The sequence below is a fragment of the Oncorhynchus nerka genome, linkage group LG9a (genome assembly GCF_034236695.1).
Source record: "Oncorhynchus nerka isolate Pitt River linkage group LG9a, Oner_Uvic_2.0, whole genome shotgun sequence".
NCBI lineage: Eukaryota > Metazoa > Chordata > Actinopteri > Salmoniformes > Salmonidae > Oncorhynchus > Oncorhynchus nerka.
In genome coordinates this window covers 9,889,830-9,905,866 of record NC_088404.1, presented here as the reverse complement: position 1 = coordinate 9,905,866, position 16,037 = coordinate 9,889,830, and the positions used below count along the sequence as shown (strand labels likewise).

The 16,037-nt window shown below is 43.5% G+C and overlaps 1 protein-coding gene across 1 annotated transcript in view; it reads right to left on the bottom strand.

Moving 5' to 3' along the window:
- LOC115115443 (pleckstrin homology domain-containing family A member 5-like) overlaps window positions 1–16,037 on the bottom strand; it is a 291,617-nt gene that overhangs the window by 18,830 nt on the left and 256,750 nt on the right. Inside the window, 6 exon segments of the mRNA XM_065022294.1 lie at window positions 3,578–3,696; window positions 6,782–6,899; window positions 8,469–8,657; window positions 11,697–11,852; window positions 15,572–15,673; window positions 15,769–15,918. Of these exon segments, the coding sequence (XP_064878366.1) occupies window positions 3,578–3,696; window positions 6,782–6,899; window positions 8,469–8,657; window positions 11,697–11,852; window positions 15,572–15,673; window positions 15,769–15,918 (834 nt within the window).

Here is a 16,037-nt window from a genome sequence, read left to right as displayed (position 1 = left end):
ACCATAGATAGTATACTACTAGGAGACATTTCACCACCATAGATAGTATACTACTAGGAGACATTTCACCACCATAGATAGTATACTACTAGGAGACATTTCACCACCATAGATAGTATACTACTAGGAGACATTTCACCACCATAGATAGTATACTACTAAGAGACATTTCACCAACATAGATAGTATACTACTAAGAGACATTTCACCACCATAGATAGTATACTACTAAGAGACATTTCACCACCATAGATAGTATACTACTAAGAGACATTTCACCACCATAGATAGTATACTACTAGGAAACATTTCACCAACATAGATAGTATACTACTAGGAGACATTTCACCACCATAGATAGTATACTACTAGGAGACATTTCACCACCATAGATAGTATACTACTAGGAGACATTTCACCACCATAGATAGTATACTACTAGGAGACATTTCACCACCATAGATAGTATACTACTAGGAGACATTTCACCACCATAGATAGTATACTACTAGGAGACATTTCACCAACATAGATAGTATACTACTAGGAGACATTTCACCACCATAGATAGTATACTACTAAGAGACATTTCACCACCATAGATAGTATACTACTAAGAGACATCTCACCACCATAGATAGTATACTACTAGGAGACATTTCACCACCATAGATAGTATACTACTAAGAGACATTTCACCACCATAGAGAGTATACTACTAGGATACATTTCACCACCATAGATAGTATACTACTAGGAGACATTTCACCACCATAGATAGTATACTACTAGGAGACATTTCACCACCATAGATAGTATACTACTAGGAGACATTTCACCACCATAGATAGTATCCTACTAGGAGACATTTCACCACCATAGATAGTATACTACTAGGAGACATTTCACCACCATAGAGAGTATACTACTAGGATACATTTCACCACCATAGATAGTATACTACTAGGAGACATTTCACTACCATAGATAGTATACTACTAGGAGACATTTCACCACCATAGATAGTGTACTACTAGGAGACATTTCACCACCATAGATAGTATACTACTAGGAGACATTTCACCACCATAGATAGTATACTACTAGGAGACATTTCACTACCATAGATAGTATACTACTAGGAGACATTTCACCACCATAGATAGTATACTACTAGGAGACATTTCACCACCATAGATAGTATACTACTAAGAGACATTTCACCACCATAGATAGTATACTACTAAGAGACATTTCACCACCATAGATAGTGTACTACTAGGAGACATTTCACCACTATAGACAGTAAACTACTTGGATTGGTGTTTGGTATTTTATTAGGATCCCCATTAGCTGTTGCAAAAGCAGCAGCTGCTCTTCCTGGTGTCCACATGAAACATGACATAATGCAGAACATCAATAAACACGAACAGCTCAAGGACTGAATTACATAAATTTTTTAAAAGGCACACGTGGCCTACATATCAATGCATACACACAAACTATCTAGGTCCAATAGGGGAGAGGCGTTGTGCCGTGAGGTGTTGCTTTATCTGTTTTTTGAAACCAGGTTTGCAATATGAGATGGAAGGAAGTTCCATGCAATAAGGGCTTTATATAATACTGTAAGTTTTTTTGAAATTTTTCTGGATTTGGGGACAATGTAAAGACCCCTGGTGGCATGTCTGGTGGGATAAGTGTGTGTGTCAGAGCTGTGTGTAAGTTGACTATGCAAACAATTTGGTATTTTCAAACACATGAATGTTTATTTTAAAAAGAAGAAGTGATGCAGTCAGTCTTTCCTCAACTCTCAGCCAAGAGAGACTGGCAGCATAGTATTTATATCAGCCCTCTGATTACAATGAAGAGCAAGACGTTCCGTTCTGTTCTGGACCAGCTGCAGCTTAACTAGGTCTTTCCTTGCAGCACTGGACCACAACGACTGTTGTCACACATTTAGCTTTTTATAAAATGTGGTCAACCTAAACAGAAAGCATGAAATAAGAGACTGTTTACACAGTTCATGGTAGCCAACACCACTGTCACCAAAAGATGACAGCAACAGTGTCACATCAAAGGTGACAGGCTCATGGAACTGAAAGGGCAGCGACCGTAATACATGTCCTGTCCCTGACGCAGGAGGAGAGGTCGTTTAGGTCAAACACATGTCCTCTCCCTGACGCAGGAGGAGAGGTCGTTTAGGTCAAACACATAGACACTCCCTGACGCAAGAGGAGAGGCCGTTTAGGTCAAACACATGTCCTCTCCCTGACGCAGGAGGAGAGGCCGTTTAGGTCAAACACATGTCCTCTCCCTGACGCAGGAGGAGAGGCCGTTTAGGTCAAACACATAGACACTCCCTGACGCAGGAGGAGAGGCCGTTTAGGTCAAACACATGTCCTCTCCCTGACGCAGGAGGAGAGGCCGTTTAGGTCAAACACATGTCCTCTCCCTGACGCAGGAGGAGAGGTCGTTTAGGTCAAACACATAGACACTCCCTGACGCAGGAGGAGAGGTCGTTTAGGTCAAACACATAGACACTCCCTGACGCAGGAGGAGAGGTCGTTTAGGTCAAACACATAGACACTCCCTGACGCAGGAGGAGAGGCCGTTTAGGTCAAACACATGTCCTCTCCCTGACGCAGGAGGAGAGGCCGTTTAGGTCAAACACATAGACACTCCCTGACGCAGGAGGAGAAGCCGTTTAGGTCAAACACATAGACACTCCCTGACGCAGGAGGAGAGGCCGTTTAGGTCAAACACATAGACACTCCCTGACGCAGGAGGAGAAGCCGTTTAGGTCAAACACATAGACACTCCCTGACGCAGGAGGAGAGGTCGTTTAGGTCAAACACATAGACACTCCCTGACGCAGGAGGAGAGGTCGTTTAGGTCAAACACATGTCCTCTCCCTGACGCAGGAGGAGAGGTCGTTTAGGTCAAACACATAGACACTCCCTGACGCAGGAGGAGAGGTCGTTTAGGTCAAACACATAGACACGGCTAACAGACAGGTGACAGCAGACACAGCATCAAATAGTGATTATTTTCTCTTGCGCCTTCTTCTTCTCCCGGGTTTGGCCGTCATTGTAAATTAGAATTTGTTCTTAACCGACTTGCCTAGTTAAATAAAAAAAGGTAAATTGACAAATATATATATATTTAAAATGTGTGTATTGCCGCCACCTACTGTATTGGCTGTTTATCAGCCTGCTATTCTGTATTATGAAGTCATTACCTCTCTCAGGAGTGTAGTAGTTTCCATTGCGGTTCTCTACAATCACCCGTTAACCAATTCCACTTAGCCTTTGGATAAACTGGGGCGGCAGGTAGCCTAGTGGTTATAGCGTTGGGCCAGTAACCCGAAAGGTTGCTAGATTGAATCCCCGTTCTGCACCTGAACAAGGCAGTTAACCCACTGTTCCCCAGTAAATAAGAATTTGTTCTTAACTGACTTGCCCAGTTAAATAAAGGTTAAAAAAACAACAACAACTAAAATATTTTTTTAAATAAAAAAATACTGATCTAATATCCACTTCATAAACTATATTGATTTCTGCAAATGTCATAGCCTCACCATGCGCGGGTCTGGCCTCCCTCCCCTCCTCAGGGTGACGTAGGAGTTGATGCTGGAGGAATTTGGCATGTTGGGAGATTTGGTTCTGGGGGGAACGATGCCAACGGGGTAGGACATTCCTGGAGGGAGAACAGCGAGCAAGCAGAGCGTCAGTAATTAATCATTAACATTCCGTAACCAAGTCGCACAGTCGTTACATTTCTGACACACAGCTGAATAGATTTATGTGACTGACTGTCAAGGCTCTCCGATTACATTTTTGTTTTTTTACAAGGAGCACGTGCTCCTGAATTGAAAAAATGTAAGAGAGCACAAATACATTTAGGAGCATAACAAAAGTAAGGTTTAAATCAAAAAGACAAAATGTCCATGATCTGCAAAAGAAATGGACAATAGTATTCAAAATGAGAGGACAACAAACCAACCAACCATATAAAGAAACAAAACCAGTCAAGTAAACTGGCAAAACCTCCCAAACGACAGAAACCAATCATATAGGAGCACCAAAAATACATTTCAAAACAAATCTTATGTTATTTGTCCTATGCACCGAATACAACAGGTAGACCTTACCGTGAAATGCTTACTTACGAGCCCTTAACCAACAATGCAGTTTTCAGACAATAGAGATAGAAAATATATACTAAGTAAACTAAACTAAAGTTAAAAAATAAATATAAATAAATCATGTGTAGGGGTACAGGTTAGTCAAGGTAATATGTACATGTAGGTAGGGGTAAAGTGACTATGCATAGATAATAAACAGTAGTACAGGTTAGTCAAGGTAATATGTACATGTAGGTAGGGGTAAAGTGACTATGCATAGATAATAAACAGTAGTACAGGTTAGAGGTAATATGTACATGTAGGTAGGGGTAAAGTGACTATGCATAGATAATAAACAGTAGTACAGGTTAGTCAAGGTAATATGTACATGTAGGTAGGGGTAAAGTGACTATGCATAGATAATAAACAGTAGTACAGGTTAGTCAAGGTAATATGTACATGTAGGTAGGGGTAAAGTGACTATGCATAGATAATAAACAGTAGTACAGGTTAGTCAAGGTAATATGTACATGTAGGTAGGGGTAAAGTGACTATGCATAGATAATAAACAGTAGTACAGGTTAGAGGTAATATGTACATGTAGGTAGGGGTAAAGTGACTATGCATAGATAATAAACAGTAGTACAGGTTAGTTGAGGTGGGGGGGTAAAGTGACTATGCATAGATAATAAACAGTAGTACAGGTTAGAGGTAATATGTACATGTAGGTAGAGGTGAAGTGACTATGCATAGATAATAAACAGTAGGACAGGTTAGTTGAGGTGGGGGGGTAAAGTGACTATGCATAGATAATAAACAGTAGGACAGGTTAGAGGTAATATGTACATGTAGGTAGGGGTAAAGTGACTATGCATAGATAATAAACAGTAGGACAGGTTAGTTGAGGTGGGGGGGTAAAGTGACTATAGACAATAAACAGTAGTACAGGTTAGTTGAGGTGGGAGGGTAAAGTGACTATGCATAGATAATAAACAGTAGGACAGGTTAGAGGTAATATGTACATGTAGGTAGGGGTGAAGTGACTATGCATAGATAATAAACAGTAGTACAGGTTAGTTGAGGTGGGGGGGTAAAGTGACTATAGATAATAAACAGTAGTACAGGTTAGTTGAGGTGGGGGGGTAAAGTGACTGTGCATAGATAATAAACAGTGAATAGCAGCAGCATAACAAATGGGGGTCAATGCAAATAGTCCAGATGGCCATTTGATTCATTGCAATGGAAGTCTTTTGACCAGGAGAGTTTTTATGATAAGAAGTTACTAAAAGTTCATGGTCAAAAGGTTGTTGGCGTGTTCCAATGCTAAATCCAAGTACAATGTACCCTCAAATACTTGAGTCCAAAACATTCAGCTGAATCACATGTTGGTGTGGTGAGTGCATTCAGACATCACGTGTATAAAACATCTCACGCCTGGGGGGGACGGACCGTTACGAGATATTCAGACATCACATGTATAAAACATCTCACGCCTGGGGGGGACGGACCGTTCCGAGATATTTAGAACTCACGTGTGAAAAGGTTAAAGGTTAAAGGAATGATTCCATACATTTGTTCAAATTAACTGCCAATATGGCAACAATCCACTCAAACAACACAGTCCATCCACAGCCAAACACTGAAATCAGTACATGAGGGGACTTAGACAAGTTGTATATGCAACAACAACACAGTCCATCCACAGCCAAACACTGAAATCAGTACATGAGGGGACTTAGACAAGTTGTACATGCAACAACAACACAGTCCATCCACAGCCAAACACTGAAATCAGTACATGAGGGGACTTAGACAAGTTGTACATGCAACAACAACACAGTCCATCCACAGCCAAACACTGAAATCAGTACATGAGGGGACTTAGACAAGTTGTACATGCAACAACAACACAGTCCATCCACAGCCAAACACTGAAATCAGTACATGAGGGGACTTAGACAAGTTGTACATGCAACAACAACACTCTAGTTCAGACATTTATGCTCTGGTTTACATATATTTTAGACAGAAAATGGGTATAAAAACAATTATATTGTTATTAGCTCTACAACAGTGTGGCTCTAGACTGCTTTTCCAACTGAGAGCCGCAAACAATGATTCATAATGATTATTATTTTTTTTAAACTCTTTTTCTCCCCAATTGGTAGTTGCAGTCACTCATCGCTGCAACTACCCTACGGACTCAGGAGAGGCGAAGGTCGAGAGCCGTGTGTCATCCGATACACAACCAAGCCGCACTTGACACGATGCCCACTTAACCAGGAAGCAGGTTTCCAGAGGAAACACCGGAAACCTGGCGACTGTGTCAGCGTGCACTGCGCCCGGCCCGCCACAGGAGACGCTAGTGCGCGATGGGACATCACTGGTGGCCAAACCCTCCCCTTACCTGGACGACGCTGGGCCAATTGCGCACCGCCCCGTGGGTCTCCCGGTCGCAGCAGGCTGCGACAGAGCCTGGACTTGAACCAGGATCTCTAGTGGCACAGATAGCGCCCCTCTAGTGCCTAAGACCACTGCACCACTCGGGAGGCCCCTTGATACATTATTTTTTATGTGTGTACTTAATCCTTGGTGTTTGAAGGGTCTCTGGTCTCAGTGTGTGTGTGTGTGTGTGTGTGTGTGTGTGTGTGTGTGTACCTTTTGTGTTTGCTGGGTCTCTGTCAGACTGTTCTGATCTGTCCTCTCCGTTGGTTTCATCCACCTCTGCTACGGTGGTCAACTCTGGTTCACTCTTATACAGCCTGTAGTCAGGACCCTACAGGGAAAGAGGAGAGAGAGAGAGAGGTCAGGACCCTACAGGGAGAGAGGAGAGAGAGGTCAGGACCCTACAGGGAAAGAGGAGAGAGAGAGAGTGGTCAGGACCCTACAGGGAGAGAGGAGAGAGAGAGGTCAGGACCCTACAGGGAGAGAGGAGAGAGAGAGAGGTCAGGACCCTACAGGGAAAGAGGAGAGAGAGAGAGAGAGAGAGAGAGAGAGAGAGAGGTCAGGACCCTACAGGGAGAGAGGAGAGAGAGAGAGATCAGGACCCTACAGGGAGAGAGGAGAGGAGAGAGAGGTCAGGACCCTACAGGGAGAGAGGAGAGAGAGAGGTCAGGACCCTACAGGGGGAGATGAGAGAGGTCAGGACCCTACAGGGGGAGAGGAGAGAGAGAGAGGTCAGGACCCTACAGGGAGAGAGGAGAGAGAGGTCAGGACCCTACAGGGGGAGAGGAGAGAGAGAGAGGTCAGGACCCTACAGGGGGAGAGGAGAGAGAGAGGTCAGGACCCTACAGGGAGAGAGGAGAGGTCAGGACCCTACAGGGGGAGAGGAGAGAGAGGTCAGGACCCTACAGGGGGAGAGGAGAGAGAGGTCAGGAACCTACAGGGAGAGAGGAGAGAGAGGTCAGGACCCTACAGGGAGAGAGGAGAGAGAGAGGTCAGGACCCTACAGGGGGAGATGAGAGAGGTCAGGACCCTACAGGGGGAGAGGAGAGAGAGAGAGGTCAGGACCCTACAGGGAGAGAGGAGAGAGAGGTCAGGACCCTACAGGGGGAGAGGAGAGAGAGAGAGGTCAGGACCCTACAGGGGGAGAGGAGAGAGAGAGGTCAGGACCCTACAGGGAGAGAGGAGAGGTCAGGACCCTACAGGGGGAGAGGAGAGAGAGAGGTCAGGACCCTACAGGGAGAGAGGAGAGAGAGAGGTCAGGACCCTACAGTGGGAGAGGAGAAAGAGGTCAGGAACATACAGGAGGAAAGAGAGGTCAGTACACACACTGACATGAGGAAAGATGGGTAAAGAAATGATTCACAGTGAAGACATGCTGATGAGTTTAAATCAAATGGCCATGATCTGGACAACAAATGGACAACAAACTAACCAACCGTAAAATACAAACAAAACCAGTCAAGTGAAATTAAATAACTGCCAAAACGACAGAAACCAAATCAACGGAAAGAAAACAAACAAACAGAAATGTGGATGAATCACAAAGCAAGCTGAAGTAATATCAGATGTTTGACGATCAGCAGCAGCAAACGCTGGACGGTCGTCATGATGAAATAAAACACGACCAAAAAACACATCCACATTTATGAGCAGCAAGGATCATGGGAAAACTCCAAAAATAATGAAAAAGTTCACCAGAATTATATTGAAAAAGGGGAAATGTGAATGATTCACAAATCAAGCGGGTAAAGGAAAAAAATATGATGAGGAACACTGAAAAGAATCCCAAAATATGTCCACCAATATGATGTTGAAATAAATCAAGAGGGATCAGGCAACGATGAGGGACGACAGCACAGGGTTGAGTCATGCTGCCATTAGTCAGAGGTCGACAGCTTACGCTGTGTGTTCCGTTCCTCTGGCCGGCCTTCCTGTCCCTGTCCTCTGGACTCCGGTGTGGTGGCGGTGGGGGTGCCGGTCGCCCGCTGGAGGCAACACGAGAGGGGAGGGGGGGTACAGCAGGGCTGTTGGGCTCGTAGGCCTGGGGTAAGGGCGGTCTTGGGGGAGCTGAGAGGTCCTCCACCTCCTCCTAGAGATGTTATTTAACCTTTATTTATACAACATTGCTTTGAAAAGGAGCTTGTCTCAGTAAATGTGGCAACAATAACATTTTTGAAGAGAATTAAGCTGCCTACCTGAACCTTTCTTTAAAATTACAACTTTATTTATAACAGGTTATACTCACTAGCCATTTTTAAATGAACTTTTTCCAGCAATATTTTTGTCGACATTTAGAAAGTTTGCCGAGAAAATACATTTCCTGCTGCTGTGCGTTTCCAATGAACTGTCTTGTTTTGATAAAAACAGCTGGAACGTTATGATGTCACACCTTATAAAAAAAGATGGATTTTTCACAAAAACACAGGAATGTCGAGAGAAAAAACAACGTGGTTGATGAGTTTCCTTGATCCATTTAGATACATTGCACATGAATTAACTGGCCATAGCCTGTATGCCCTTCCACCTATATTTCATGTCTTAAGTAGCCCGTAAAAACCAGCATGGATAATACAAAGACTAAAGATAATATATAGACTAAAGATAACATAAAGACTAAAGATAATACAAAGACTAAAGATAATATATAGACTAAAGATAACATAAAGACTAAATATAATATAAAGACTAAAGATAATATAAAGACTAAAGATAATATAAAGACTAAAGATAATATAAACACTAAAGATCATATAAAGACTAAAGATAATATAGACTAAAGATAATATAAAGACTAAAGATAATATAAACACTAAAGATCATATAAAGACTAAAGATAATATAAAGACTAAAGATAATATAAAGACTAAAGATAATATAAAGATTAAATATAATATAAACACTAAAGATCATATAAAGACTAAAGATAATATAAAGATAATATAAAGACTAAAGATAATATAAAGACTAAAGATAATATAAAGACTAAATATAATACAAAGACTAAAGATAATATAAAGACTAAAGATAACATAAAGACTAAAGATAACATAAAGACTAAAGATAATATAGACTAAAGATAACATAAAGACTAAAGATAATATAAAGACTAAAGATAATATAGACTAAAGATAATATAAAGACTAAAGATAATATAAAGACTAAAGATAATATAAAGACTAAAGATAATATAAAGACTAAAGATAATATAAAGACTAAAGATAATATAAAGACTAAAGATAACATAAAGACTAAAGATAATATAAAGACTAAAGATAACATAAAGACTAAAGATAATATAGACTAAAGATAACATAAAACTAAAGATAATATAAAGACTAAAGATAATATAGACTAAAGATAATATAAAGACTAAAGATAATATAAAGACTAAAGATAATATAAAGACTAAAGATAACATAAAGACTAAATATTTGCCATATTCTAATAATTATCACGGTCCGTTTCATGGTGACACTTACACTCCTGTATATCTGTAATCATTGGATGATAAAACTTGCATCCAGCCAATCAGAAAAGCAAGGCGATGCAATTCAGGCATTCTTGAAAGTCAGGACAATCTTTGTCCTGTAAATAAATATTATATTTTTTTAAAGAGTTGAATAAATGGATTTTGCAAGCAGTAGGGCATTTAGAATGAAATGTGCAGCTTTACAGTTAGCCTACGTGATAACATCACGGCAATCAGTATTTATAAAATAAAAAAACACTGTTTCCATTATCATTTACCACAAAAAAGACAATTAGACAAAAGAAAAATCCACCCGTCGAACAGATAAAAAGCGATGTGGATCTTTACAACATGTCTCTCCTACAGCTGACGTTTTCGTCTTTGCGACATTTCTTTTGTTCTAATAAACCTGGAGACCTGCGTGGGGACGACACCTGTTTAACGCGGAGGAGCTCAACAACATCACAAACGGGTAAACAAACGAATAAAGACGTACAAGGCAGAGACTCAACAGGATAGGAGTAGTTGATACATGAGCCCCGTCCTGCCTGTGGGGTAACTACTAGCCAGCCCTGTTACCGACGAGACACAGTAGGGACGACGAAGGTCGGACATACTGTACAACCAACGAGTCTAGTCCACGTGTGTGTGTGTGGTGTGAGTGTGTGGTGTGAGTGTGTGTGTGTGAGTGTGTGTGTGTGGTGTGAGTGAGTGTGTGTGGTGTGAGTGTGTATGCGTGTGAGTGAGTGTGTGTGGTGTGAGTGTGTATGCGTGTGAGTGAGTGTGTGTGTGTGAGTGAGTGCGTGTGGTGTGAGTGTGTATGTGTGGTGTGAGTGTGTGTGTGTGTGAGTGTGTATGTGTGGTGTGAGTGTGTGTGTGTGAGTGAGTGTGTGTGGTGTGAGTGTGTGTATGGTGTGAGTGTGTGTGAGTGAGTGTGTGTGGTATGAGTGTGTGTGGTGTGAGTGTGTGTGGTGTGTGTGTGGTGTGAGTGTGTATGTGTGAGTGTGTGTATGTGTGAGTGTGTATGTGTGAGTGTGTGTATGTGTGAGTGTGTGTATGTGTGAGTGTGTGTATGTGTGAGTGTGTGTGGTGTGAGTGTATGTGTGTGTGAGTGTGTGTGGTGTGAGTGTGTGAGTGTGTGTATGTGTGTGTGTGGTGTGAGTGTGTATGGTGTGAGTGTGTGAGTGTGGGTGGTGTGAGTGTGTGTAGTGTGAGTGTGTATGGTGTGAGTGTGTGTGTGTGTGTGAGTGTGTGTGGTGTGAGTGTGTGTGAGTGAGTGTGTGTGGTGTGAGTGTGTGTGTTGTGAGTGTGTGTGGTGTGAGTGTGTGTGGTGTGAGTGTGTATGGTGTGAGTGTGTGTGTGTGGTGTGAGTGTGTGTGGTGTGAGTGTGTGTGAGTGAGTGTGTGTGAGTGAGTGTGTGTGGTGTGAGTGTGTGTGGTGTGAGTGTGTGTGGTGTGAGTGTGTGTGGTGTGAGTGTGTATGGTGTGAGTGTGTGTGTGTGGTGTGAGTGTGTGTGAGTGAGTGTGTGTGAGTGAGTGTGTGTGGTGTGAGTGTGTGTGGTGTGAGTGTGTGTGGTGTGAGTGTGTGTGGTGTGAGTGTGTATGCGTGCCTGTCTGTCCATCCGTGTGCGTGCTTGCTAGCATTTTCTCTGGTCCTCACCTCACTCTTGTGTATGTTGGAGATGGGTGTGGAGCCGTAGTGTCCCTGTGTGTCTGTGTGTCTCTGGGTCTTGTTCTTGTTGAGGGCCTCCATCACGTCCTGGATCCTCCACAGCTCCTTCTGGATGTGGACATGCTGATGGCTGGGAGGCTCCGTCTGAACACACACACACACAGCTTGTAAATTAACAATGTAAATTGGACAGAAAGAAAAAGAGAGAGAAAGCGGGAGGGGGAGAGAGGGGGAGGGAGAGAGAGAGAGGGGGAGGGAGAGAGAGGGGGAGGGAGAGAGAGAGAGGGGGAGAGAGAGGGAGGGGGAGAGAGAGGGGGGAGGGAGAGAGAGACAGGGGGAGAGGAGAGAGAGTGGGGGGAGGGGAGAGAAAGCAGGAGGGGGAGAGAGAGGGGGAGGGAGAGAGAGGGGGAGGGAGAGAGAGAGAGGAGGGAGAGAGAGGGGGAGGGAGAGAGAGAGAGGGGGAGGGAGAGAGAGAGAGGGGGAGAGGAGAGAGAGTGGGGGGGGAGAAAGCAGGAGGGGGAGAGAGAGGGGGAGGGAGAGAGAGGGGGAGAGGAAAGAGAGAGAGGGGAAGGGGGAATATTTCCAGGCCCAGGGACATGTACTAGTCTGTGGCGACATAAATGCCAGAACTGGACAAGAACCTTCCACCCTCAGCACACAGGGGGACAAACACCTACCAGGAGGTGACAGCATTCCCTCCCCCATACACCCCCTTAGGCACATCAAACACAACATAACTAACAAAAACGGGTCACAACTCCTGCAGCTCTGTCGCACGCTGGGTATGTACATAGTCAATGGTAGGCTTCGAGGGGACTCCTATGGTAGCGACACCTATAGCTCATCTCTTGTCAGTAGTACTGTAGACTACTTTATCACCGACCTCAACCCAGAGTCTCTCAGAGCGTTCACAGTCAGCCCACTGACATCCCTATCAGATGACAGAAGAATCACAGTCTACTTGAACAGAGCAATACTGAGTCATGAAGCATCAAAGCCACAGAAACTGAATAATATGAATAAATGCTATAGATGGAAGGAAAGTAGTATGGAATGCCAAAAAACTATGAAGAATCTCAAATATAAAATATATTTTGATCCATTTAACATTTTGTTGGTTACTACATGATTCCAAATAAGTTATTTCATAGTTTTGATGTCTTCACTATTATTCTGCAATGTAGAAAAAAGTAAAAAATAAAGAAAAACCCTGGAATGAGTCGGTGTGTCCAAACTTTTGACTGGTACTGTAGATCTTCTGCACAGATTCTGTCAGACCTGGGCCCTGACAGACCTGGGCCCTGACAGACCTGGGCCCTGACAGACCTGGGCCCTGACAGTGAATCTCAGTTAGACCAAAATAATGGTGTTCCAATAAAGGTCCAGTCACCAGGACCTCAAATACAAATTCCATCTAGACACCGTTTCCCTAGAGCACACAAAAAACTATACATACCTTGGCCTAAACATCAGCGCCACAGGTAACTTCCACAAAGCTGTGAACGATCTGAGAGACAAGGCAAGAAGGGCCTTCTATGCCATCAAAAGGAACATAAAATTCAACATCCATATTAGGATCTGGCTAAAAATACTTGAACCAGTCATAGAACCCATTGCCCTTTATGGTTTTGAGGTCTGGGGTCCGCTCACCCAGTCATAGAACCCATTGCCCTTTATGGTTGTGAGGTCTGGGGTCCGCTCACCCAGTCATAGAACCCATTGCCCTTTATGGTTGTGAGGTCTGGGGTCCGCTCACCCAGTCATAGAGCCCATTGCCCTTTATGGTTGTGAGGTCTGGGGTCCGCTCACCCAGTCATAGAACCCATTGCCCTTTATGGTTGTGAGGTCTGGGGTCCGCTCACCCAGTCATAGAACCCATTGCCTTTTATGGTTTTGAGGTCTGGGGTCCACTCACCCAGTCATAGAACCCATTGCCTTTTATGGTTTTGAGGTCTGGGGTCCGCTCACCCAGTCATAGAGCCCATTGCCCTTTATGGTTGTGAGGTCTGGGGTCCGCTCACCCAGTCATAGAACCCATTGCCTTTTATGGTTGTGAGGTCTGGGGTCCGCTCACCCAGTTATAGAACCCATTGCCCTTTATGGTTGTGAGGTCTGGGGTCCGCTCACCCAGTCATAGAACCCATTGCCCTTTATGGTTGTGAGGTCTGGGGTCCGCTCACCCAGTCATAGAGCCCATTGCCCTTTATGGTTGTGAGGTCTGGGGTCCGCTCACCAACCAAGAATTGACAAATTGAGACTCTGCACGCAGAATTCTGCAAAAATATCCTTGTGTACAACGTAGAACACCAAATAATGCATGCAGAGCAGATTTAGGCCGATACCCACTAATTATCAAAATCCAGAAAAGAGCCTTTACATTCTATAACCACCTAAAAGGAAGCGATTCCCAAACCTTCCATAACAAAGCCATCACCTACAGAGAGATGAACCTGGAGAAGAGTCCCCTAAGCAAGCAGGTTCTGGGGCCCTGTTCACTAACACAAACAGACCCCACAGACAGCCCCAGGACAGCAACACAAGGCTATGTGCTCACTGCCCACAGAATGAGGTGGAAACTGAGCTGCACTTCCTAACCTCCTGCCAAATGTATGACCTTATTAGACACATATTTCCCTTAGATTACACAGATCCACAAAGAATTAGAAAACAAAACCATTTTTGATAAACTCCCATATCTACTGGGTGAAATTCCACAGTGTGCCGTCACAGCAGCAAGATGTGTGACCTGTTGCCACAAAAAAGGGCAACCAGTGAAGAACAAACACCATTGAAAATGCAACCCATATTTATGTTTATGCATTTTCCCTTTTGTACTTTAACCATTTGTACATTGTTTCAACACTGTATATAGACATAATATGACATTTGTAATGTCTTTATTCTTTTGAAACGTCTGTGAGTGTAATGTTTACTGTTCATTTTAATTGTTTACAGTATTTCACTTTTGTTTATTTTCTATTTCACTCGCTTTGGCAATGCTAACATATGTTTTTCCCGTGCCAATAAAAGCCCATTGAATCGAATTGAGAGAGAAAGGTGAGCAGTGAGCTCTTATCTATCTCAGATAATCCTTCCATTAGGCCTGAGGGAAAAGAGGAGCAGACAATAAGACACACTCTGCTGATGACAGGCTTGTGTGTGTGTGTGTGTGTGTGTGTGTGTGTGTGTGTGTGTCTCTGTGTGTGTGTGTGTGTGTGTGTGTGTGTGTGTGTGTGTGTGTGTGTGTGAAGGGCATAGAGGCTGATGCTGCCATCTCTTTGAGGCTACAGTAATGAATCTGGGCTCTGACTGAGGAATACATTAATCAAGAATGGTGGGAAGAAGAAGGCTTTTTTTCTGTCTAAATGAAAAGAGAATGTTATAAGAGAGAACGAGAGAGAGATATTAAAGAGAGAAAGAGATAAATAAAAGAGAGGGAGAGAGAGAAAGAAACGTCTGTATGTGTAATGTTTACTGTTCATTTTTATTGTTTATTTCACTTTTGTATATTATCTACCTCACTTGCTTTGGTAATGTTAACACATGTTTCCCATGCCAATAAAGCCCCTTGAATTGAATTGAGAAAATTGAGAGAGAGACAGATAAAAGAGCACGAGAGAAATCCCTGTAGTTCTTACTCCCTCGCAATTTTACCCCCATCTATCCATCCACCCATCCCTCCACCTACCCATCCATGGGAGTAAAATTACCTCACTAACAGGAAACCCTTAATATTTCTCGATGGCTACACGTCTGACACTAACAAAGTCACACAGGGTGTTCCCCAGGGCTCGGTGCTGGGACCCCTATTCTTCATCAACTACATACTCCCACAGAGTAAGGTGGGGGTTGTTGTGGTTTACCTGAGGGCTCCCCAGGGCCTCTAGCTGCTCCAGCAGGTTGTCCTTGGCTAATGAGACGTCTCCCTCCAGCTTCTCATACTCCCTCCACGACCGCTCCAACTCCTGGGGTAGGGAAAGAGAGTTCACTAACTCTCCTCTCTGGTAAGATTTCAGTGTTTTTGTATCTGCGTGTAGAGTGGATATATGTATTAACTCACAGTGTTGACTCGTGACAGTTCTCTACAGGTGCTGAGCAGGCCGCTTTGCAGCACGTCTCTCTGCTGGATAACACTGTGTACGGCTGCTGGGTTATCAGCACTCATCTCTATCTCCTGACTGGCCGACAGCAGGGCTGTCTCCAGGGTGTGCTGTAGACGGGACCACCGTTACATATCGGAAAAGTTCACTTCAGGCACCGGAACACAGTGTCATTATAAACATGACATCTTGTATCTCTGGATGACAAGTGTCAAGGCAGTGTAATTGT